Source organism: Adelges cooleyi, unplaced genomic scaffold (assembly GCF_023614345.1).
Source record: "Adelges cooleyi isolate 19-005CV unplaced genomic scaffold, UGA_ACOO_1.1 ACOO_flye_CR_arks_rails_tigmint_CR_PRNA_308, whole genome shotgun sequence".
NCBI classification, from domain to species: Eukaryota; Metazoa; Arthropoda; class Insecta; order Hemiptera; family Adelgidae; genus Adelges; species Adelges cooleyi.
In genome coordinates, this window is record NW_026095979.1 from 976692 (window position 1) to 1004665 (window position 27974).

At 32.7% G+C, this 27974-nt stretch overlaps 1 protein-coding gene and 1 long non-coding RNA gene across 2 annotated transcripts; one reads left to right on the forward strand and one right to left on the reverse strand.

The window, feature by feature from the left end:
* Window positions 1-15329: 15329 nt before the first annotated feature.
* LOC126839845 (cullin-3-B-like) lies at window positions 15330-17761 on the reverse strand. The gene is given in 2 exon segments (XM_050575266.1): window positions 15330-15951; window positions 15954-17761. Coding segments are annotated over 2 exon segments (2304 nt in total). The 5' UTR covers window positions 17656-17761; the 3' UTR covers window positions 15330-15349.
* Window positions 17762-18298: 537 nt separating this feature from the next.
* Window positions 18299-19946, forward strand: LOC126839848 (uncharacterized). Its single transcript, XR_007685982.1, has 5 exons — window positions 18299-18508; window positions 18606-18814; window positions 18887-19001; window positions 19068-19174; window positions 19927-19946. It is a non-coding gene; the product is annotated as an uncharacterized LOC126839848 (long non-coding RNA).
* The last annotated feature ends 8028 nt before the right edge of the window (window positions 19947-27974 follow it).

The following is a 27974-nucleotide window of genomic DNA, read 5'->3' on the forward strand; positions in this document are numbered from 1 at the left end:
ACATTAAAGATTCAAAAGTTAAAAATAATAACAGTGTTTATTATTTATTAGTTTAATAATTTTGTACAATAACATGAATATTTTATTTAACCATCTTGATTGATGACTAAAGTTTCTCATTATTTACTTTTAGTTAAATTTAATCTATAATATTTGCAAAAGCTTAAAAAATAAATGTCGCTAAAAAAAATTGTATAATTTATACATAACAAAATCGGCACGTGGTTATTATTTGTTGAGTTAACTGAATAAACACGGCATGGCACTTGTGTGAAACATGATGTCCCAAAATAAAATAATTTAATAAAATATGTTTAATACTAGGTGATCTTGTTGGACTTTGTTTATAGTTTTTAATAGCAAACTGGTTTACGATGTTTAGGTGTAATATAAAGGAAGTATTTTTTATTCTGTATTATCCAAAAGTTACCCAAATAATTTAAAAATAAAATCATTTTTTTCTCGGAAGTGTCATACGCAGCTGTGTGCACCACCCGTCCGAAACGCCTGGAAAACATGGTTATGTACGTGGCACGTGTAAGATATTTAGGATATTTTGTGATTATCATTGTCAAAATTTTGTATAGCGTTCCAATGTCAAGTTATTATAAACTAACATAATATTATAACGTCACACGGCCCTTGGGTTTTCTTATCGGATATCCAATACGAAGGAAATTATATTATGTAACATACAATATTATTTTTACTTTTTTTGTCCTATAAATGTACACCTCTATATCCTGCTACAGTATTGAAATACTGATATTTAGAAAAATAGACAATGCCAATTTCTGAAACAGCTTTGCAGAACTCGAATTTTAATTGGTAGTTTTAGAGCATATATTATGCAAAACGCATAATACAAAAACCGAAAACCAATAATGATATTGCACAGGATAAATTTAACTAACTGGAACGGTAGTGAACAAAATCCTAATTATTTATTTATTCCACAGAAAAACTGTAAAAGTTAGATTTGGTCCAATAATATTATTAGACAATATTCAAATTTGTATCATGTTTATTATTTACTGTAAAAATAACTCTACCCTCCACCCTTCCTCCTGTCATAACTTTAAAACTTAAATAACTAAAACTGGTTAGCGACCAGTTAAATTTTTAGAAAATCATTCTTAACTTAAAGAGTTAATAAAATATGTACGTTACCATTTAAGTTTTTAAACCTCATAAAACTAGAAAATTCTAAAAAGATAAAAATTTGAATATCGTGAAATATTGTAATATAGCATAAACAAAATATTTTCAGAAAGAAAAACTAAAAAATTGTTATTATTTTCCGAGTAAACTAGTATAGGACGTTAAAAGAATCATACGGTACATATTATAAATATAAAAATAATAAAACAAATATAATAATATATTTTTTTTGATACGAAACGATTTATTTTAGTATTACAATTGCATAATATTTCACGCAGGTTTGGATTCAAATTTTCTGAAAAAAATCATGCAGTATAGGGTTAATAAAAATGTTGGAAGTACATAATTAATGTGTAAGCCTTGTTTCAAAATAGTGATAATACACTATGCTTAATTTACCAAAGTGTGCATTTGGTCATTGATATTAATATTATGTCAATAACAAACTATTTATGATATTTATATGTAGGAAGTATGAAGGTATATTTCGGTATTATTCGTAAGTTAAAATATTTTAAATACATGACTCGTGTAGCAATATTATTATGAAATAAAATTTAAGGGTGTTTTATAAGTTCATATAAGTGTCGTATTTAAAATTTTTAAAACATAAAAATAGGCTCTCTAATTAAATAAAAAAATACACATTGGTAATAACTAATGTATTGGTTAAAATCTAAATACATAATTTTTTAAAATATATATATTATTATTATATCAAACTCTACAGTTTTCATTTATAAAATGGCCCGTGAAGTATATTATTAATATTACAGCAAATAACTAAGCCATGTGTATGTGTGTGTAGTCGCACCAATTTTTATCGCCAAAAAAATAATAGTACAACAATACATAGGGCGGAAGTGTTAACAACGGTATGTTGAAAATACCTATAAACTATAAAGACCCATTTATCTATGTAAGCACACAATCACTTTATTTTTCTCGGAAATAATTATGTGTACCATCTAAACTATTATTTTTTGGGAAAATTTGATTTTATCAAGAAGAGAGTTATTTTGTACCGATGACTGGAAATATTAATTAAAGAGATGGGAGAAAGTGACAAAATTTAGTAACGGTTCCAATGGTGACAGTGACCAAAATGTCACCGTTACTTTTTATGGTGACTTGTCACCACTTATTCTACTGATCGAATATTTAACATTTCACAAAGTCGCCATCACGTATCAGCCTAAGAACGGTCGCCGGTCAGCCGTCGCGTTCTGCGGCGAAGTGAGAAGGCCCCAGTGACCACAGCTGTCACGGACGGTTGTGTGTAACCATGGTTGAAATATACAGGTTATTGCACATCGTCTCGAATCGTTATCTTCAGAAAAAAAATTGCCGCGTAACGGGATATCAATTTTACTATTACTGTATATTTTACTGTGTACATATAATATACCTACAGTATACTTTATTATTGCTAATTGCTAAGCGTTACGCTGACATATTTGATTTCATCATCAAAGGGTCCTATTGATAATACGTTTTTTGAGACACGTAAATACTAAATGTGGTAAATTGAACCAATATTACTTCCACCAAGCTAAAGGATTACCTACTCTTGATAATAAATCTATTTCTAGATATCTATTGACTTAAGAAGACGTTCTTTCTCCTATTTATTAAGGCGTTATGTTATTCCGTATAGACATTTTTTTGGAAAATCCTAATTTTAACATAAAACTGAAGTGTTAATATTTGTTCAGTAATTAGGACTGTGTTTTTGAATTACCACAGCAGCATCCTTGACAGGGATTTAAAAAAAAATTAATTGAAACATAACTACGCAAAATACGCTTTACTCAGTTCATAGTGGTTTTAGAGCAAAAACACCTTGTAAAGTTCCTCGCAAGTTCGTGGCCTTTGAGTACTTGTACACAAAAGGTTGAAGATGGTATTGAAGGTTTAAAAATGAAAAGAAACTCTCAAAGACAAAAATAAAGTAAGTATTTTGTAATTTCAACGTATATAAGTTTAGTGTACAAAACAGTAATCGTGAATGTTATTGTTGCAGGTATCAAAATACGCAGCCAAAACACTTCTGTGTATATTTCCTTATTATTAATTATTATCGGAATAACTATAGTACCATAAGTTGGTATAATTTTTTCATGAATTCCCTTAAGATAGACTTTATTTAATTCGTTAACCATAATATCATCTTTTACCGTGCTAATTTTTAAAATATTAATCTGAGAGCCAGTATCGACTAGCAATTGAAAATTATCGTTTTTGCTAGCGTTACTATTACAAAAAATATGTTTATTAATCATTGTCGTTCGAGTGATTCTGAAACAGTCTGCGATTCCACGGCTATTTGTCTGACGACGCGCGCCCCGTGGTTCGCGGTCGGTTCTAGAAAATTTTCTGTTTTAATCGCGGCGCCTCCCATATTTGCACGTTTCGCGTCATTTTCCCTTTTATAGCAAACAGACTCCCCGTGCCCGATTTTGCCACAATAATTACAAACCATGGGACCCGCATTATTCGAATTAAAATTTCCCGATTGATAATTAGTATTTTGCCTATTTTGCTGAGGCGGAGGTCTATTATTATCATTGCCATTGTTAGTGTTTAATCTACAATTATAGGATAAATGACCTACTTGATTGCAAATCCTGCAACGTCTATTATCTACATTAGGACGATTACCATTAAAATTGTTACCCGATTATTATTATTATTGCCGTTATTCCTTGGTGACTGAAAACTCCTATTCCCGTTGTTGTTTTGACCCGTATTAAAATTATTCCCTGAGTTTTGCGATTTAAACATATCCTGTACCCCTCTGTAAGTGATCAAGTCCTTTTCAGCTAGGACTGCGGTTTGCATAGCACCATCAAGTGTAAGAGGATTTTTAGTTTTAACTTCAAATTTAAGTTGATCATTTAACCCATTAATATAACTAACCAGAGCCTGTGTTTTTACATTTTCGTTTATAATTTTCGCGTCTTCCTTCGATTTTCCTGCAGCTAAAGCGTTACATAATTTTTGATAAACTTCATCTACCCGTTCATTATAACTATTAACTGTTTCATTTTTGTTCATTCTTATTATATTTAATTGAATTTGTAAGTTAGCCGCTGCAAAAGGTGTTTCAAACGCGTCAAGCAATGATTTTTTCAACTCCTCCCAAGATGCCAAAGTTTTATATTTAGTACAGTTAAACGCACGGCCCGTAAGCTTGGTGCTTATAACCATTTTTAACAAAAGCGGTATTTGATCGGCACTAACTGAATTAATTATTGCCTCACATGCATTTAAAAATTGATAAATATCCGTTTCGCCGGAATATTTAGGAGTTAAATGTAACGCGTCAGTTAAACTTAACGTGGGAGTTGAAGACATCATTGATTGATTAGTTTCTATTTCTGGTGTATTAGCCGTAGCTGTTGTGTTAATTTCTTTTACCTTAGATTTTGTTTTCCTAACTGGTTGTAGTTCAACGTGCACTACACCTCGTGTACTCCTAGTGAGTCGCCTATCTGCTTCCCTAAACGTTCTGTTTAAAAGGTCTATCGGGTCAGTTTCAGATTCCTGATTAATAATAATAGAACTACCGTTACTTTCGTCTAAATTAATCAAATTAATTTCATCAGATTCTAACGTAACTTCAGATAAATCTAATTCTACCTTAACGTGAGAAGTGCCTAACTGCTTATTATTACTCATACAATCAACTTAATTAACTTATCTTATATTCTTATATTATAGATTACTCACAATAGAGCGTTCATGATGAGTCGTCTGGTCGTGTCAAAAGCGTTGAAGATCAAGAAGGCAGGAACTCTTCAATTGGTCTTCGGTGTGATGTTGAAATCAGTCCCGCTTTTGACAATCGTACCGCATCTGCGCCAGTGTAAAGTTCCTCGCAAGTTCGTGGCCTTTGAGTACTTGTACACAAAAGGTTGAAGATGGTATTGAAGGTTTAAAAATGAAAAGAAACTCTCAAAGACAAAAATAAAGTAAGTATTTTGTAATTTCAACGTGTATAAGTTTAGTGTACAAAACAGTAATCGTGAATGTTATTGTTGCAGGTATCAAAATACGCAGCCAAAACACTTCTACTTAAACGTGACTCGGTTTCTGCGATATTTAATAGTCCTACTATAAACCCACCGTCCTTGACAAGAGAAATCGCGCTGCTACAATATACGTCTTTAATTAATTCCTGTTTATGCACTAATATCTCCTGCCCGTCCAGATCAGTGATTGGTACCGTTATGACCGTCTCTGACCTCGGTTGTAGTATTACATCATTATTCTTGGCTACCTGCTTATTTCCCGTATCGTTTAGTTTCATGTTACCTATGTTTTTTATTACCCTGTCATCTAAATGTAATTTATTACATATATTTTTTACCAATTCATTTATATTTATAACATTATGAGCTCCGTCTATATCGACTAAATCCTTGTTCTGTGACCCAATACATTCCAATGTCGTGTTTTCTACATTTATTTCCCCTGCGTCATTCGCATTTAAACCTATTTTACTACATTTGTCATTTATTTCATCATAACTAATATTCATATCCTTTTCGTTTCTACCTATGGCAGGGTGTTCAATAATATTCGCCGCTTGATGCGAACATGATACACTCTGACGTAACCCATTATCATTATAATTATTTTTTTCCAATTTTTTCTGCTAAGGGAATTCAACTATATCCTCACTTAATCTATTCCTACTGGCTATATTCCCATCAACTACATTTTCATTAATTATACTCCCATTGACTAGAGTGACTATACACTCATCAATTATTTGCTCCCCACTAACCATTAAAATACTCTTAGTATCTGTTTCACCTAACATATTTTCCCCAATTACATTGCTATCCATTTTCAAGCTTTCTTCACCTAATACTTTATTATTCCCAACTATACCTAATTCTTTTTCATTTTTTAAAATATCATTTTTCCCATTTTGCTTACCATTTCTACTTAAAACATCATCATCATCATCATTATCATTTATCAAAAGAACATTATTACCCATATCTATCACCGTGTGATTTTCAGTAAGGAATTTTTCCCCCAAAATACCATCTTCCTGCATTATACAATTGTTACCTACTAAATTCCTTACTGAAAATCACACGGTGATAGATTAAGGTAATAATGTTCTTTTGATAAATGATAATGATGATGATGATGATGTTTTAAGTAGAAATGGTAAGCAAAATGGGAAAAATGATATTTAAAAAATGAAAAAGAATTAGGTATAGTTGGGAATAATAAAGTATTAGGTGAAGAAAGCTTGAAAATGGATAGCAATGTAATTGGGGAAAATATGTTAGGTGAAACAGATACTAAGAGTATTTTAATGGTTAGTGGGGAGCAAATAATTGATGAGTGTATAGTCACTCTAGTCAATGGGAGTATAATTAATGAAAATGTAGTTGATGGGTAGGAATAGATTAAGTGAGGATATAGTTGAATTCCCTTAGCAGAAAAAATTGGAAAAAATAATTATAATGATAATGGGTTACGTCAGAGTGTATCATGTTCGCATCAAGCGGCGAATATTATTGAACACCCTGCCATAGGTAGAAACGAAAAGGATATGAATATTAGTTATGATGAAATAAATGACAAATGTAGTAAAATAGGTTTAAATGCGAATGACGCAGGGGAAATAAATGTAGAAAACACGACATTGGAATGTATTGGGTCACAGAACAAGGATTTAGTCGATATAGACGGAGCTCATAATGTTATAAATATAAATGAATTGGTAAAAAATATATGTAATAAATTACATTTAGATGACAGGGTAATAAAAAACATAGGTAACATGAAACTAAACGATACGGGAAATAAGCAGGTAGCCAAGAATAATGATGTAATACTACAACCGAGGTCAGAGACGGTCATAACGGTACCAATCACTGATCTGGACGGGCAGGAGATATTAGTGCATAAACAGGAATTAATTAAAGACGTATATTGTAGCAGCGCGATTTCTCTTGTCAAGGACGGTGGGTTTATAGTAGGACTATTAAATATCGCAGAAACCGAGTCACGTTTAAGTAGAAGTGTTTTGGCTGCGTATTTTGATACCTGCAACAATAACATTCACGATTACTGTTTTGTACACTAAACTTATATACGTTGAAATTACAAAATACTTACTTTATTTTTGTCTTTGAGAGTTTCTTTTCATTTTTAAACCTTCAATACCATCTTCAACCTTTTGTGTACAAGTACTCAAAGGCCACGAACTTGCGAGGAACTTTACAACCTATTATAAAATCGAAAGATATCAAAATTTCAGAGACAATGCCATGTCCGATTTTGAAAGTAAAAAAATAATGATTTTAAATGTTAAATATTTGGTTTATCAAAAAAAGAATATGTATGACATTGTCTCCCAATTCTTTTCATTTTTCATTTTTGTTATCAGTATTTTTGCTATGAAATACAGCTTCACAGAGCGAGTAAAACGCATTCTGCGTAGGTATATTTAACGCTGTACAATTAGGTGTATAACATACTCTTAAATAATACCTTTAGATATAGGTATTTGTTCCTTATGCATAATAACATTTGATCTAATTTACTATGTCTACTGTAGCATTTATAATTTCAGATTTTGTTTAAGCGGAATTTTTTAGGTTAATGGTAACTATTTAAATCTTGGTTCTAAAAATGTACTATTCTTAAATTACTGTTTTCCAAGTTGGAGAAACGTTTGACGAGTCCATTTTTCAGTTGTAAAATAACTTTTGAAATATTAGTAACATGATCTTTTACATACATTTTATCTGTCACTGCCTTTAAGCTATTGCCCGTAATAATTACCAAAGAATCACTCATGTATATCTCTCCACTCACTGCTTTAGTAACTTCCTCAAACGACTTTAATATAAGACAAAGTTCCTTACAAATTTTCCAATCATTTGGTAATAAAGTAGGCAAATTAATATCGAGTATAGCAACTGTTGCTTTTAACGCATTTTCCAATTCTATGAAACGACTTAACATATAATAGGTAGAATTCCACCGTGTGGCTACATCTTGCAATATTTTTTTTGGCGTAGCTCGCAAATTTCGTTGATATTTATCAAGTTTATGGGAGGCATTTGAACTTCTTTTGAAATGCCCCACCAATGATTTAATTGTATTAATTATATTTGTTATTTCAGTTACTTTTTAACGATTCTTGGACAATTAAATTGAGCGAATGGGCAAAACATCCAGAATGCTTAATATTTTAATTATTCAACGCTCCTTTTATACGGAGGTATTATCAGATACCATTAGTAAAATTGTATTATCTAGCTCTCAGACACTTATAATAGTCTGTATTTCTCGACTCAGATTTAAACTAGTATGTTTTTCTTCAAATGACGTACATAGTAACAAAATATATTTTAAACAAAATCAGCTTTGAATATTGATTAAAGTTCCACAATCTGTCATTTAACTTAAGGATAATGAATCTACTTTTATATGTATCTTCATATAATTTAGGTGCACATTTTTCATATAAAACAGGCAAAGAAGTATTTGATAAGTATTGGTTTCTAGCCTTTCATTTAGCAGCATGAGTTTTTTTAAGTGTAAGTAGATATTAATCATTAGACGATGGACCTTCCACATTATATGCTAAACGACAACTACTTGTAGAAGCACAAACTTATGAAACAACAACCATCTGTTGTTTCAGGTAGGTACCTAACATTAAATAAGCCATGATATTATGTACATATATATATGTATTAAATAACTACAAATAACATAGTATGTATTCATTGACAAATATTTAACTAAAAATAGTATAATAAAATATACTAAAATTTTTAAGCTGTAAATACTATTGGTAGTAGGTACACTAATAGTTATTATAATTATTATTGTTATAATTGTATAAAACTCTATAGTCAAGTAAAATAAACTTTTTTTTTGTAAAAAAAAAGTTAATAAATTTCAGAAAATCTAAATAATGGCCTAAGTAAGGTATTATAGTACGTAAATTTTAACATGGTGGTATTTTCAGATTTTTCACTATTGCAATTAGTTTAAAATAAGGCTTTTGGTTTTTTCTGCCATGATATGGAAAATCTAAAAAGTATTCTATTTTCACTTTTTTTTTAACATACACGTGATTGTGGTCACGTGACTTCCCCTCGAGTGATTTTGCCAATATTTTCACCCTTATCGTCTTATGCCTTCTAAATATTCACATTGATTTCTTTAACAGCTAGTGTAAATCGTAAAAAAAACTATCTTAATTATAATTCATAAGTTTTGTCATCTGTGTAATATTAAAATAAAGATAGTTCTACTTAAGTTATAACTGAATTTTATCATGAGTGATTCGAGAAAACGAACTAGTGAACTATGGCAGTTTTTTACTTATATTGACTCAAATCATGCCAAATGCGATGCATGTCATGTAAAAATTTCACATAAAACTACCATGTCTAATTTAAAATAACATATGGAAAGGAGGCATCCATTGGTTAATTTAGGAATACCCTCTACATTTGAGTTACCACAAGTAAGCTCAGACAAGTTTATTTTACTTGAATTTAGAGTTTTCTATAGTTTATTTAAAATAATTATCAGTGTACTACCAATAGTATTTACAACTTAAAAATTGTATTATATTTTATCATACTATTTTTAGTTTAGTATTTGTTATTATATTTGTAGTTATCAAATACCTCACTACCTTTTTTGTATGAGAAATGTGTATCCGATATGAAAATTAAAATGAAAGCAGAAGCATTATCTATATGTTTAACAACAGATTGTTGGACTTCCATTAACAATCAAAGCTTCTTAGCGTTAACGGCTCATTATTTAGATAGCAACTTTAGTTTAAATTCGGTTTTGTTGCAATGTTCTCCTTTTGAAGAGACACATACTAGTTCAAATTTGAGTTTAGAAATGCAGACGATTATAACTGACTGGGAGCTAAATGACAAAATTGTATTAATTGTATCTGACAATGCCTATAATATTAAAGGAGCAATAAATAGTTTGAATCTAAAGCATTTTGGATGTTTTGCCCATTCACTAAATTTAATAGTCCAAGAATCGTTAAAAATAACTGAAATAACAAATATAATAATTAAAATTAAATCATTGGTGGGGCATTTCAAAAGAAGTGCGAATGCCTCCCATGAACTTGATAAATATCAAAGAAATTTGGGAGCTACACCAAAAAAAATATTGCAAGATGTAGCCACACGGTGGAATTCTACCTATTATATGTTAAGTCGTTTCATAGAATTGGAAAATGCGTTAAAAGCAACAGTTGCTATTCTCGATATTAATTTGCCCGCTTTGTTACCACATGATTGGAAAATATGTAAGGAACTTTGTCTTATTTTAAAGCCATTTGAAGAAGTTACTAAAGCAGTGAGTGGAGAGAACTATATGAGTGCTTCTCTGGCTATTGTAATGGTTAATAGTCTAAAGGCAATAACTGAAAAGATGTATATGAAAAATTATGATATTAATATTACAAAAGTTATTGTAGAGTTGAAAAAAGGACTAGACAAACGTTTCTCCAACTTGGAAAATATTAACACTCTTACCAATTGTACATTTTTAGATCCCAGGTTTAAACAGTTACCCTTAAGTGAGAAAGTTGCCACTCTTACGAAAAATAGAATAATAAGTGCTACAGCAGACAAAGTTAAAACAATACAAGATAATATGACAACAACTAGCTGCAATGAGGAGATAGAAAGTGATGAGTTTAGTATTTGGAATAGTTTTGACATAATTAGATCAAATGTTACACCCCAAGGGACAAATACATCCAAAGGTATAATTGAGGTTAATAGATATTTAGAAGAAGATCTTTTGATTAGAACTGGTGATCCCTTGGCTTGGTGGAAAGAGCATGGGTACAACTACCCACATTTACGAATTTTGGCCCGAGAAAAGTGTTGTGCAATGGCGACATCGGTACCATGCGAAAGAGTTTTTTCGAAGGCAGGATATGTGTTTAATGAGCGCCGTAACCGCCTAAAACCAACAAAAGTCAGCCAAATACTATTTTTAAACCATAGTTATAAATTTTAAATATAATATTAATTTTAAAAAAAAGTTCTTTTTTTAAATTTAAATGTTTACATCGTGTACAAAGTATATAAGAGCAATAAAGATAATTAAAGATAATATATTTTAACATAAGTAAAAAACATTACAAAAGTTTAAACTACAGAATAAAATTTAAATTTATAACATCCAATATCCATATTTTAATTGTTTTACAACAAATGTAAAATTAAGTGATTACAGATATTTACTATTTTGTAGTTTATCACGGTGATAGTGACAATATTATCGTAGAAGTGGAGTCACCACTGGCAGTGTCGCCACGGGCGCCACAATTTTTGTTTTTTTTTTTGTAAATATATATTTTACTACTTTAATCACTGGTCACCATATATTTTACCCAAGTGTCGCAGTGACTACTAGTGACAGTAATGTCGCCGTGACAAAGTCGCAGCGACGAGTTTACTTACCCTACTCTATTTAATTTACACGCGAATGAAATGACGTCGCATATTATATAGTGTATTAAACAAACACGACACCTAAAATACAATAAAAATGTATTTCATATGGTACAGTATTCGTATACCTGGACACATGAGTAATATACCGCTAGAAAGATGATGTTATAAAGCGTTTTGTTGGAATTAGATTTTGATAATTATAATTATTTTCCACATTATAAACAAATGAATATTACTAATTAATGATGTTATTGGTTAGCCGCAATGCTTGCTTTTTGGCACCATTTTCAGTATCGGATTCCAACAACAAATTGAACCCAATAAAACCAATTAAAAATCATCAATACTGTATTTATAAGTATAAACTAGTTAAGATCTAAATTAGTATTTAGCGAAACGTTATCTATGCGTCTATGTTTATGAAAAATGCTGTGTAAGTGTAATTAATCACGTTAACTTTGGTAAGCAAAAATTTTTAAAAATTAGGTTTATATTCTAACGTAATAATTACTACACATAATTAGTGCTATGTTAAAATATTTATTTACCAACATTAACAACTTGTAGTTGTTTAATATATTTTACGAACTGTTAAATATATGATAAAATATTTTAGATAAAAATTATACAAAATTAAATATTCTAATAAAAAGATTTTGAGTAATATTTTCATAAGATAGACAATTTAGGGTGTTCCTTAGCCATATGAGAAAAAAAAATAAATGATATATTTTTGGTCTCACCCCCTAAATCGATGTGTATACATATAAAAACGAACTGCAAAAAATGTTAGATCAATCAAATAAAGTTATTTCCTAAACCGTTATGAAAATCGTAATTTTTCTTCAAATGTTTTTTCAAGTAAATTAAATTTCCAATATATTTTATAATATAACATTTTTTGATAAATCTATTTATTTATAAGATGCATAAGCTTTACTCTTAAAATACACAATTTCTCCACAAATGTATTTATTTACATTACATTTATAATACTATAGTATTTCACTGTAGGACATTAGAATATATATAATTAAGAGTCAGAATTATATAATAAAGGGCTTAAAACACAATCTATTACTTTCGATGAGGTCATAAAAATATCAAACAATTTTTTACTGTAGTTTGAAAATGCACTCGTAGTGGATTATATTTTCGAAAACCGTAGTGCCACAATTTTTAATACTTTTGTGTACGCGTCAAGAGTGCGCCTCAGGGCGCCATCAGTAGTGCGACCCGGCGGTAGTCTTTCGGCTGGATGGCGACCAGTGCGCGGCCCGGGGCGTAACCGTACTGCGACCGGGCCGTAGTTTCTGGGCTCGGGTGTATTTTCCGGGCCGAGTCCGCTGATTAAACTTATGTATTTAAAAAGCTAAGAAAATTTCCCATAGGACGGGCATAAGGAAAAAGGTCACCCGTCGGGGGTTATATTTTTAATTGTTTTCTGAACGCGGCCCGGGCGTAGGTCTATGGCTCGGTCCCGGGCGCGCCGCGGTAGTCTGCGGTTTATGGGTCTTTGCCGTCGCATATACGGAATATGCGGCGGCCTCTAGCGGTAGATATCATGATATTTCATAGGTCACCAGTCGGTAACCTATTTGAACCGCAGTGGTTACTGCGGTCCATACGTAAAATCGTTATCACGAATTGCTAGAATGGAATTGCTAGTTTCACACTCGTTAGAAAAAAGACAACTCCTTTATCCTAAGAACCGAGAAAACCAGAATAATATAACTGATTGGTAAAAAATTAAGTCACTGTATCAACAGCAGGTCATAGCAGTCATTGGGGTTTTCATGTTAAAATGTACATATTATTATTATTCATTTAGTTAATACCAAGTAGTTCCATCTATAAAAAAAAATTGAAAAATATTGCAAATGAAATAATTAAAGAAAGTGTTGTTGGGGAAATTTAATACATAGTTTATATTTGAATTTAAAAGTGTTTAGACAATTATATACATATATCAGTTTATTTTATTATTATTTTATTTTAAACATTACAACTTACACATACTATTTAAGTATACTGTAACTTTTTCTTACTAATCTGTTTCCGATGAATATATCGGTTCATAACAAACGGCACCGTGTAAATGGGCTGGATTAACATTTACTATTTATAATACATTATTTTTCTATTTACTGTAATCCAACAATGTCGAACCATCTTACATTCTAATTAGTCGGTTTTGTTGTGGTATTTTGCAACTTTGTTGCATTGTTCACCACATACGGTGCATTCATCATCGCTGTCGAGGATTAAGGATATATGTATAAAGTAAAATGTAAGTATATTTTTTTTTTATCGAGTATATTTATAAACAATCACACAAAAAAATACCTAAAATTATTCCTAATGTAAGTAGTGAAAAGTTAATGGCAAAATCAAATAATTCTTATAGAAAACTAACATCTACATAATATGCACACTACATAAAACGTAAAACACAATCTTATCACTAGAATAATTTTGAATTATTTTTATACTACACTTAAACAATAATTAAATAAGAAAAAAACCACACGAGTAAAAACCGTCGGTATTCATTAGTTCAAAATCACATGTTGATACATTTCAGGTTACATTTTAGGTTGATACATTTCAGGTAGAAATGTATCAACCTACAAACTTCTTTTTTACAAAACGATTATCTGAAACATAAACAATGCACAATTAATTTGGTAAAACATTTACAAAGGTTTGTGTTTAAAATAAAATTGTTTGCAATACTAGTGTGGCAAAAACAATGATTATCAGTCCAACGGTCCAATTAATTTAAATTTATGTTAATGAATTAAAAATCTATTTAAAGCATTAATTTAAATTATTCCCCAATGTAAAAAAAATTGTAGATAAATATTTATTATGCATATAGTTGCAAATTAGGAGATTAGAGAATATTTTTATCTAGTTTGCATAATTTTCTGAAAAAATCATATTTTTTATTAATATATTGATGAATTATTATTTATAATTGTATTATTTTAAGAGAGACTGTTTTTAAGTTACTACATTAAATTAAATGACCAAAGATATAGTGAACAATAATAATATTATTTTTTTTTACGTTCAAGTATGTTGGCATTAGTTTGTAGTTTTTATTAAAAATGTTTTAGTATTTAGAGAGATTGTTTTTAATATTTAAATATAACATTTTGGTAATACCTATTTCAGGAATAAAATATTTTTTAATTTGAATTTATTTTATCTCTCAAAGAAATAATATTCAATTATAATTTTTTTCTTTGTTCAAAATGTATTATTTGTTGTTTTAACTGAATAATTAAACATATTATATAGTATGTTTTTGTTACATTAATTTAGCTATTATAGTGGATTTTTACATGAAAATATATTTTAAGTTTATACATATATTTATTTAGGCTTTTTACAGCTTTAAAAGGGTAACAAATGTATCAATCAGAAATGATATTAATATCATTGAAAAAATATTATTATGGAGATAAGAGATGATTTTTAGGTTTTTTTTCTTTATACCATATTTTACCAGTTTTTTATTAAGTATTAACAGAATACTTTAAGACATTATTAGTGCCTATAATAATTTTAACTTTTTAAAACCTAAAATTTTGTTCTCTAGTATTAAAAACAAGAAAATATATATTTTAAAATAATTACCTCATACATAAATGGACATCGGATAAACAATTTGTGGCATGTGTTTATATGACATAGATGTAAGTGTTTTGATCTTCCAGAGTACGTGCTATGTATTCTTTTTCGATCAACCACTCGATTCGTTCTTTAATGTATTTATATGACGGCATGAATTGCGACCTCAACTGCTCAACAACTTCTATTACGAGCGTATCGTGCGTTAGTTTTTTGCGAGCTTTCATAATGCAAACCACTGCTGCCTCGATTTTGTGCATTCTATCCTCTTCCACCGTGTCCTTGGTCTTTTGAAATTCTGGCTTGCTTTCGCTTTTAGTTGAGGTTGACATTATTTGGACTTGGAATTTGTTCGACATGTACGACTCGTTCACAGAGAACTCGTGAGATAGTTCAATTTCTGGTGTATTAGGGCTCTTCAACAGCACTCTTTGCGGTGGTTTGCCCATCACCAACGATTGCAGAACGTGGGTCAGATCTTCCTTGTCGATTTCGGTTTTGTTCATGATGGTTTCCATAGTGATTTTCTCGTAAGTGTTGAACAACATCAGTATTGCCATTTGATAGGTGGAAACTTGGAAGTTATATTTTCGTGTAGACAACGTACCAATAGAATTCACGCTCGTACCAGAATTTAATGAAGGGGACACACGATGCTATCGATGGCATTTGTGCTTGTCGCACTATTATCTTGACGAGTCTCGTTAAACACGGCAGTAATGTCCGCCCATCCCAATTGAGGTTGGAGCCTTAATTGTTGGTGGCCCTTGGGTTCTCTTATACAAAAGTTTTGATAATTATTGTATGCCAGTTGCGCTACACTTGGCATGTTACATTTCGGTGTGGTTGCTGGCAACGGCCAGTAACCAGTTGTCAAGACGCAAACGGACAGTTCCATATTCTTACAATTCAAAGGAGTCCTGGCTAAATTTTTAAAAGAATCCATCATGAAGTTTGATAGCGCCATGTCTTTGAGCATACCTTCTAGTTTATACGTGAATTGACGTCCACACACCAATATCAATTTAGAGATCATGTTTTTCTCGATATCGTCGCTGACAGATTTGTTGTGCAACAATCTTTTGGCCAAAAGTCGCCTATAGTATGTTTCGAAAACATCTTTGTCCTGAAGCAATCGGAACAACGCTATGGCTTTGTCAAGTACCGATTCCAGGTCGTCCTCGTCCATTCCACAAACTCCTCTCTTCAACTTGTCATCGATAAATAACGACAAGTACTCTGGAGATTTTGGATTTAAATTTAAAAAATATATGAAACCCGAAGATATCGTCTGTTTGAACATTTTGTCGTTGACAAAACATTTGTTGAGGAATAAATCGAATCTATCTTTGAGATCCAACAGACTCTGTATGCAAGTGATAGGATTTAAATTGGTTTCGTCTTCTTTCACCAACGAACAGCCTTCTTCTCGTAGATATTTACTTAAACAATCTAACATGGTTTCGAGTTCGTCTGGAAATTTTTTCAGAAAATTGTACATACAAGCCAGGTCATTTGTTCTTTTGTTTCTCAACATGAACACTAAGCCGGAATTTTCCATTTCCAAAATGGCTTTTATATTTTTCTGGATAAGATGTTCCTTAAACGCTTGTATTATTTTCTTTGAGGTTGAGTTGTAGTCATTCTTGCAGCAATTCTTGGGGGGGTCCATGAAGTTTTCAGCCAGCTCGACTTCCTTTCTGAAGCACGCTTCAGCTTCTTTTATGTAATTGGGAGCACTGTTTATGGCCAGCAGCCTTTTACTTTCGAATTTGTAGAACTTGATGGACAGGGCAAGAAAAGGTTTTTCGAAATCTTCTTCATACACTGTCCGTTGTTGAATTCCCAACACCATGAGCATTCGACACGCACGCTCCAACTCTTTCCTATCGATGACCTCGCCGTTTCTTTCACTCATTACCATGCTCAACAATGTTTCACGTAAATGAAATTTAATGAGATCGTTGTGCACCACAATGTCGCAAAACAATCTGAGTCCAAGGCTGTAAACGCTGTGTAGCCTGTTCACTGCATTCAAATGCATGAATAAATATGTAATCACATCCATTGCTCTCTGATGATTCTGCCAGCATTGCTCCAGCTTTCTTAAAAAATGATTGTTTAATGAGCCGAGCACTTTGGCTAGCACGTTAGTCTTTAAATGCGCAGACACTGTTTCCTTCAGGCCGTTGTACAGTCGTTCGCCTTTTTTTAACGATAACAATTTGTATGTGTAGTTATACAGATCCGTATGTAACTTAAAGCTCATAATAGAGTTGTTCTTTAGTACATTTTGTACGGTGGTCATCAGCGTTTCCCACAAGCGGTCGTCCTCGGTGAGGTACGGGACTGCCATCTCGGTTTTCTTCTTCCGTATCTAGCTGTTCAATACGCTGGTGTTTGGTGAGTCTCCGTCCAACTTAAATCGATCTTGTGGCGCAACTAAAGTTGTTAGACGTTGACTAGAGTTAACAGCGATTGCACATGAGGCATTTCACATTAAGCGTATTTTCGCGAAGGAACCAAAAGCAATAGACAAATATTATACTAAACCAATGGCTTACAGATTACCGACAGCTGACTACTGTTTATTGATCGATAAAATGTTATCCAGGGGGTGTGACTCTCTATTCTATACTCCGGACCCTGATAAAAATTAACACAGGGATGATGCTTATCACACAAACCGCGGCGGCCATCTTTTTTAGGCTTCACCCCCTTGGATCCACCCCGGTCTACGCATAAAATATTTAAACACAGTGTTTGGTGTGGGTACCTATTTAAATATTTTTCAATTTATTTGGAAAATCAAAAATGTTGTCTTAATTAATGTGCTTCAGAAATCGCTTTTACAATATTTTTCACCGTGTATACTTAAATAACCGCGGTTTGCTTGTATCGCGGATATAGCTTGGGACCTCCTGGGAAATTTCTTATCATTAGTTTACTATTGCAGCGTACTGATAACATGACACATAACAACAGAATCGCCAATTACATTTATATTTTTTATACAAAACATTTATATTTTTTATATAATACTGAATACTAGCCAGTAGTCGTTCGCTAGGAACATTATTTTGAGACAACTCTACAAAACAGAAAAATTAAAAAAGTGATTGCACAGCTATTGTAATTTAAAGGGTTTAAATTTTTTTTTGTAATGAACAAACTACGCAAAAAATCAACGCTTCTAAATAATCGTTCGGGTTAGTGTGAACAAAAACTGATTATATAATATTATGTATTTATGGGGTATTCTAATTTTAGAACCAAATCGTTCTATATTTTTCTTTTGCATTTCAGATTTTGTTAATTTTTCTTCGTTGTCTATCAAATCAACATTTTCCTATTAAGGCCCTTGACTTTGAAGGCGTTGACAGGCCTTTGAATATAAAAGCTCGAGTTAAATGGCCTTGTTACACATCATGGATGAAGATCTAGCCGATAGAAGGTTTGGACACCGCTATGGTAGAAGAGGTGACTCCGAGCGGGAACTCGAGTTGGAGCCAATGGTATGTAAAAAATAATAGAAATTCCAAAACATAATTACAAGAAATCATAATACGATCCTCATAAAACTACAGACTTAACTGAGTGATAGCGATATAGAAGTCTCTGATGCTTGTCCAAGTTTTTCAAAAGATAATGACGAGTTACTATGTTGTGAGCTATGGATTTTATCATCGCCGATAAGTCCAAGTAAGCAAAAACAATAGAGGCTATAAGAATTATGCAAAATGTAACTTTATAGTTTTATGTTTTAAGGTGAGAATTCATGGGGAGATAGCTGACTAGTTCCTGGGATCAACCGCTTGTTGTTGGTGGCCTTGGGTGCAGTGGAAAATTTGGAAATGAGCGTAATGTATTTATAGGTACATATATATTTATGTATATTATTTTTTTCTATATTAAAGCCATTATTTTAATAAATAGTGAATAGAGTGTATTTTATATTGGATTTAAAAATATATTTGTTTTGCTATTGCAGGTAAATTTTCGTTAGTGATTATTTGAAAAGTTTTAACTTAATAAAAATTCGGGTGAGATTAGGTTAAGTTTGCTTTTTGAATATTTGGTTTGAAAAATCGTTTTGTTTTTGTTTAAAATCGTGTAGTTGAAAATGTCTACTCGTTTGTTAATGATGTGAGGTATTGTTATGCGTACTTGTGAAAAGGCCTACAAATAAGACGATGCATGCTTATGAATTTTTCTCAAGAATCTCACCTACTAAAACAAAGACGGCTGCACACTTTTGTGATCTCAGCCTATAATTTATGTTAATTTTTTTAGCTACAACACGGAGCTGAGAGGCTAATTTCATTTGTTTTTTTTACTGAGTTTGTGTATGAATAGGGTGTAGATAACTGCAATCAAATAGGGTAATTATTACAACTGCTAAACTTTTCATTAATATTTTTAAACATTGACTAAATAACTATAACTAGATGCATAAGCGATTTAACCTTAAAAAAAAACCTAATTGGTATTTTTGTGTTATATGAAGTTGATATTACCTACTCTATGCTGTAGAATTTTTTCAACAAGAATTATTTGTATTGTAAATTTAAGTAATTAGATATTTTTTGTTTGTTTGTAAATGAATTACATGTGTTCCTTTTTTTAGGACTTTATGCACAAATGGTTGTCATAACAAAATCTTCATAAACTGTTTTTGGCAAGCTATGAATGTTACATTTGTTGCTACTCTCTTCAGTTGTAAATCATCAACTACTGCTGCTACTACCATAGAATCAGCCACTGTTGTATTTGAGTCTTAACAAGCTCTACAATCTGTTTATCGCAGAATTATTTGTTTATGCTCAGTTTTCTTATTAGCCCATTATTATTGTTATTTATCGGTCCACACAAAGTGCAGTATAAATTAGTACAATAACAAAAGTTGGGTTAAACCAATTATAAAATCCGAGGGCGGATCTAGGAACAAAAAAAAGAGGGTTAGAAAAAAAATCAAAGAAAGAGTATATTTAAAGTCCTGAGTAAAAATGTTTATTATAAACTTTATTAGGTAATTAATTAACAATTTTGTATATAAGTGTGTAATGAAAAATAAAAGTGTGTTTAATATATTAATAATAATAGTACTGTAATATGTATATAATTTTATTATTATACGAAAAAATGCTTAGTGTATAGAAATTAGTTATCGCTAGGTTCCTGATCTGAATTATCATTACTACCTACTCAATAGTGATTCCGTTTTTGGATCATCTGGCCATACTTGAACAATTTGGTTTCCATTCATTTGGTAGTGGGTAGTAATATCGAGTGAAGAAGTTAGTTTGCAATCGTTAGGATGGTATGTCTCCGTTATTATTATATATCCAAATGATTCAACTGACAGGAGCTTTGTATTTTTTTTACAATCCTATCAAAAGGCAATGGTGGCCAAGTTGGAATCCTGGTAGAGTTTTACCTTGATAAAACATAAGATTTTTTTTAGTTGCCTAATTTAGCTTACTAGTTATTATAGTTTATTTTGTTGTGTCATTCATCGAAATCTAATAAAATACATTTATGTAGTCCTTAGTTATTGTTACATAATTGGGGTATTTTAAATGCTAAAAAGATTTTGTATTAAAAACTATTGTTATTGGAAGGTCAAGCTTTACCTAAATATTTTAAACGTAACTTTAAATATTCTAGCCATAACGTGTTATACGTGTGGTTATTAAAAAATAAACGTTTATATTTTTGTTAAACGGTTATGAATTATTAATATTTAAATGACTTTTAAATGTATGGCATTCAAATGTATCACGTAAGTGACGGATCAACAAAATTGACTAAGCTGTGCTAGTCATGTATAGAGGTCAGAAGGCCCCATTGGGTTGGCCACACGAGAAAACTAGAAACCAAACGACCCAGTAAACGAGGGGAGATAAGGTTGCCAAAGTTTTCTTTCAATGTTATAAAGTGAAAGTAGAAAATGGAGTACAATAAAAAGCAATGCCATTACAATTCTATAATAATATTTACCCTGGTAAACAGGTCGGTAGTTCAATCCATTTCTAATTATATTTTCTACAGCATTTTCAGTATACTTTCTTCTCTCTTCTCCAAGTTTGTCCAACTTTAAGAATAAAGTAACTTAAAAATTTAATGAATAACCGTGTTAATAACATATTATAATAAAAATAAAATAGGTAGCATCTTTTTTTTTGGTTTTTAAGTTGAAATTTTAAATTTAAAGTATCTAGAGGGCTATATCGTCAACAATGTTTTAAAAATCTTGAAAACGCAAAAAAAAAAAAGGAAAACTACACTTGCATTGTATTAAATTTCTAGATTGCTTTTTTCAAAAAGAAACAATAGTGAATAACCCAACTAAGTATTCTTACTATGATAAATTCTTAACTTTTCTTTAATTATACTAATTTAAATTTCAAAATTGTAATTTTTTGGCAAAATAATTATTTAAATAAACAAATTATGCGAAAACAATTTGGTTCGAATTAGGTTCTAAGTGTTTTAATCGAATAAACATATTTAAATAAATCAAACAACTTGAACCTACATTGGACAAATTTTTCGTTAACGTAAAACGTATTGACAAAAATGTGTTATTTATTGTGATGCGAAGTGATCAAAAATCATTTATGCTGTTCAAAACAATACTTTAAATACAATTTTTGTTGAATCCCGCTTTCTCTCTCACAACTATAATTATAAAAGTCGATAGTTAATTTTGTTTATTGTTTACAATTTTTTTTTTTGAATAATAAAAGCTCAAAAAAGTCTACTATTACTTATTGTAACTATTATGTGATCACAAAAAAAGTAAATTTCAACTTTGAAATAAACCAAAAGGGCTATTTACAGTTATTGAACAAATTCATACTTACAAAAGTAGAATAACTGATTTTTAGGATCAAGTTGGCTTAGCTCAGGCTCAGGAACAGCTTGCAAATAAAACATTTCTCTTATACAATACTGTAATAAAGAGTTAATCCAAGAGTATCCAATAAGACATTAGGACCTATTGAAGTATTGAACCCTGCGGTCAATATGAACGGCACGGGTTGTGCAGCTAGCGATATGTACAAGATAATATTTGTAGACCAAACAATATAAAATCAGATTCTATTTTTGACCAAAAAAAAAAGAAGACACATGGTGCGGGGGCGCCCTTACCCCCCCCCCCCCCCCCCCCTGAATCCGCGCCTGCTATACCTGCAACCTACCTTTTTTACACAATACATTTTAAAAAGTTAACAAAGTCCTATTTTCGATTGCCTTTTATAAATACACAAAAAGAAACATATTTTGGCTATTTTAACATTTTTGTATTTATTTTTGTTATTTTGTTATTAAGACTTTTTATTAGCTAGGTTAATGTGTTTTTTTTTCTATATAAAAATTATTTTAAAATTAGGATTTTGAAAAAGTGGTTTATATTTTTGGGTCACACTAAATATTCATTCAGTCACATTGAATTTAAAATCAAAACCTACTCATCTCCGCTCTGGAGGCGACTGCGACTAATACAAATTGTTTTTGTGTTTATTACTATTTTCAGATAAAGATGAAAATTGTCTGTGTTTTAATAGCATTTATTTTGGTAAATGTTTTGGCTGACGATGATATGAGTAATTATTTTAGTTTTAACTATATGAATGTAGTTAATAATAAAAAAAAAATTGATATTTAAATCTTCTTTACAGAAAACGATTATAAGAAGCAGGTTTTACTTACAAGTCAGTAGAATTTTTTTCTTCTTACAAAATAGCTTATAAGTTTTTGAATTTTACTGTTTATGAACATATTTTTTAAATAATAAACAACAGATATATACATTAAAGAAGCTTCTAATCATGAAGATGCATATGGAAGTAAGATATATAAAAAAAAAAAATAAACTATCATAACATATACCTGTGAAATAGCAAATATTAAATATAACAAAACTATAATATTTGCCTGATTGTCAAATGATTCATAAATAAAAAATTATAGTTTAGAGGATCTGTTCAGATCAGAATGTACGAGGTGTTAGTACCAAACAATATGTGAATACTTAATTTATGATAATCGAAAACATTTTATTTATACTTAAAATAGCAGTATAATTTACTTAAAGCACACTTGGCTATAGGCATTGACCGTTTAAATCAACAGGGGAAGAAAAGTTAAATCAAATGGTCATCGCTTGAAGCACGGTGTTATCTTATTCTGATAATTTCCTTATTTAATATGTTTTTATTTAAAACTTTTATTTATTTTTTCTAGATGGATTGGAAAATATAATTAAAATTTATTGTTTATCAGAAAACTTCAATAGGTAGTAATAACTGTGTAATAATAACAAAAAAAAAGGCTTGCTAGTAAAAAAAATATTTGAAATTTATGTGAAAATTCCGTTATAAAATTATTTTTATGTAAATTTATCAGTGATGGTAATCTTACAATTTAAATGTAATCTCTGACCTCTCTACATTAGTTATACCCTACACGCAGCCACCGCGGACTTACGAAAAGGAAATCACCTTCGAGCCGCAAAGTCAAGGGGCCGACCCACGGTTAGTCCGTCCAAAAACATATGGTCTCCACCAAACGTGTAGCAAGCCCTACACTAAATAACAATATGCTGAAAAAACCAAAACCTGTTTCAACATCTGCTGCTCCTCCGAACTACAAAACAATCAAGTCCCGCTCGCCATCCGCCACATCTTCATCAAACCTTTCGGAAAATCATGATGTCCAAATGTACACTTCTGACAGCAACATCTCCACAATCGATACCAGGTCGGATTCCAGATCCCCGAACCAATTAAAACCCCACACATTCCTCCTATAATCGGATAACTGGAAAACCGCTGCTACGAAAATAATGGCAAAATTTGACTCAAAAATCACTGTAAAGTTCTCTAATAATACTTTCCGTTTACAAGCTTCAGACGTTGGCACATTTTGAGAAGTCCAACACTCCCTCTCCGAAAACGGAATACAATTTCATACATTCTCACTTCCTTCGGACAGACTACTCAAGGTACTACTACATTTTATTCTGAACCTGAAGTGAAAGTCGAACTCGAGGCCTTGGGTTTCGCTGTCACTCATGTACGCCAGTTTCTCAAGGAAGGCCGAAAGTTCCAATGCTTATGGTCACTCTGCCTAAGACCCCGGATAGCAAAGAAATCTTTTCACTCTGCTTATTTCAATACGTAGCAATCAAAGTTGAACCATACAAAACCTCAGGCCCTTCATAATGCTTTGCGAAGGCCACGTCTCAAAATCATGCGCCAAGACACCAAACCAAACAGCAAAGTGTGGCAACTGCGGCGGTTCCCACACGACCAATTACAGGAAATGCCCAGCCTTCATGAAAGCGGATACTGACCTCCGCAACTTTAGGAAACCAAACCCAACTACTTCTTACAGAGAACCTCCAGTTGCCAGTCAACACATTACCACTTATATAAACCAAGCTTCCTACTCCGAAGTGATCAAATTATCAAATTAAAAGGCCGGAACTTCGCCTCAGTCAACAATGACATCATCGACCTCACCACTGTCACCATTGAAAAAATTAACGATGGTGCCAACATCAAGAACACTATTATGTCGGCCCTAGCGGCCATGCTCGTTGTTTTCCGCAATGGATGACTCCCTGAAAATCTTTTACTGGAACTGCCAGGGTCGCGGACAAAACCGTACAGAACTCTTCCGGCTTACCATTTAACTAAAAATTGACATCCTACTTTTAAATGAAACTCATTTAACATCCAACGGAAAACTCAAACTTTCTAACTTCTACACCTACCGAAACGACCGCCCAACAGCTGCTGGCCGACCGAACTGCGGGGAACTGCCGGCCTTGTCCATCACCGCTTGCTCCGTCACGAAGTCTTAGTTCAGACCACCTCCCTAGAGAACACAGCGATCCACCTCATGATCAACAGCCTAAAAAATCCGTTTGGCAGCAGTTTACAAAAGCCCAGGCACTAGTCTACTCGACTACGACCTCGACAACTTGCTAGACTACCGTCATGTCAACCTAGCAGGTAACCTAAACGCGAAAAATCAGGCTTGGAACTCTCACACTACAAACACTGCGGGAAGACACTTTTTCCACCACATGAACTTCCATTTCATCATGGAACTGGATTCGCCAACACACTTTCCCGACCAGCTCAACCAACGACCAGATGTGCTAGACATAGCTATAATGAAAACTGGTCCCACCCCGACCATCGACGGCATTAATGACCTATCTTCTGACCATATTCTCATCCTTTTAAATTTATGCGATTAAGCAGTCACCAGCCCCTTTCAGGAGCGAATTAGGTGATTTTCAAGTAGAAAAAATAAGGTAAAACGGAAAACTCGAGTGTTTACTAGTCGGTATGGCGACGAGTATATAGAGTATATAGATAAAGTACCTTACGCGAAGTACCTTAACGACCTACCGCTAACCGCACACTCCAAGACAGCAATATTCGCGGACGACACCATGTTCCACTCAGGCAACCAAAACACTAACTTCGCAATACTCCAGCTGCAAAAACAACTCGACCTTGCCGCAACATGGATGGAAAAATGGAGACTCAAGCTCAACGTCGATAAAACCGAAGCCATCCTATTTGGGGCCCTACCGAGCAGAAAAACGAAGAAAATAACTATACAAAACCAGCCCATCGAATGGAAACACAAAATAAAATATCTCGGCATAACACTTGAACACTAGAATCCTACAAGGGGTATGGGACAATTTCTCAGAAACGTTAAATTTCAAAAATAAATCACTCTATCAACTAAACCGCCGCCTCCTGAACAAAAAACCTGCAGATACACCGCTACAAACAACAACAGGGGTCAAAATATATGAAGCAGACGAGAAAGCAGAACTATTCGTGGATACAATGGCAAGCCAATTCACAAACAACCCGGGAGATGATATACGGGAGGTGACTCAAGCGATAGCGGAAGTGGATCGGGACTGCGCCGCAATAACTGACTATATCTCACCAAAACAAATCAAAACCATTATCAACAAATTACCAATTAGCAAAGCACCTGGACATGACAATATATCAAACTTGGCCTTAAGGAACTTACCGGACAACATAATAACTCAGCTATCTTACATATTCACGGCAAGCATCCGAATAGCCTATTTCCCAACAAAGTGGAAAAAGGCCATAGTAGTAATGATCCCAAAACCAAATAAAAACCATTCAAAACCGGAAAACCACAGACCAATATCGCTTCTGACCTCCATATCTAAAGTCTTCAAAAAAATTATACTCGTTTATCTGAAAAAAACACATCAAGCCGAGACCAGAACAACACGCGTTCAGAGAAGGCCATTCCACCACCACACAGCTCGTCCAACTGCTTCAAGACATCCAAAGCAATAGAAACAACAAGAAGCGAACCGCAGCAGTATTTTTAGACATAGAAAAAGCGTTCGATCGCGTATGGCATCAGGGGCTAATCTACAAACTAAAGACAAACACAAAATTGCCGATACACATTATAAAACTAATAAAATCTTTCATAACAGGGCGGACATTCCATATCCGTGTAGCCGACCAAATATCTACATCCCGCCACATCGAAGCTGGTGTACCGCAAGGTTCGTGTCTGTCGCCAATACTGTATGTACTATACATTAACGACCTACCGCTAACCGCACACTCCAAGACAGCAATATTCGCGGACGACACCATGTTCCACTCAGGCAATCAAAACACTAACTTCGCAATACTCCAGCTGCAAAAACAACTCGACCTTGCCGCAACATGGATGGAAAAATGGAGACTCAAGCTCAGCGTCGATAAAACCGAAACCATCCTATTTGGGGCCCTACCGAGCAGAAAAACGAAGAAAATAACTATACAAAACCAGCCCATCGAATGGAAACACAAAATAAAATATCTTGGCATAACACTTGACCACAACCTCAAAATGCACCACCACGCTACAAGCACCATACAAAAGGCAAAGGGCGTCAGGGCTGCGCTATACCCAGTGATAAACAGCAGATCACCCATACCAATGAAAACTAGATTACAAATATACTCAATATACATCAAACCTGCCCTACTCTACGGTTCGGTAGCATGGAGCGCACACATTAGCAACACCAAATGGAAAAAACTAGAAGCGGTCAAAACATCGCCCTGCGAGTAATAACTGGCGCAGACTACTACCTAACAAACGAAAATTTAAGAAATTCAACTCAACTGCCATCCTTATATGCAGCAGCAGAATCAGCATTAAAAGAATTCTTCCACAGAGCATCAGTATCAAAATTTACGCACATACAACAATTAACAGAATAACAGATACTCTCACACCCAAGAATAACAAAGAATAACCACAACGCCAAGAACAACAATCAGGTTAACTTCAACCAAGAAAGAAAAGGCTAACGCCTGGAAATCTCTATAGGCCACAGGCCGTCAAACAAAGGCAAGGCAAGTCCAAGCACCCCTACTCTCGCCACCATGGCCAGAAAAAGAAAATCTCCGCCTACCTCATCTAACCGTCGCTCTTGCTCCCCACAAGCTAAGAAAATAATCCAGTCATTGTCATTGTCTGACAATAAAGGCAAACAGCGCTCCGCACCAACCTCCCCGGAGGTTACCGACAACGACTCCATGTCAGGCGACTCTTACATTTCATCTTCTTCCTCCAGCCTATCCAACC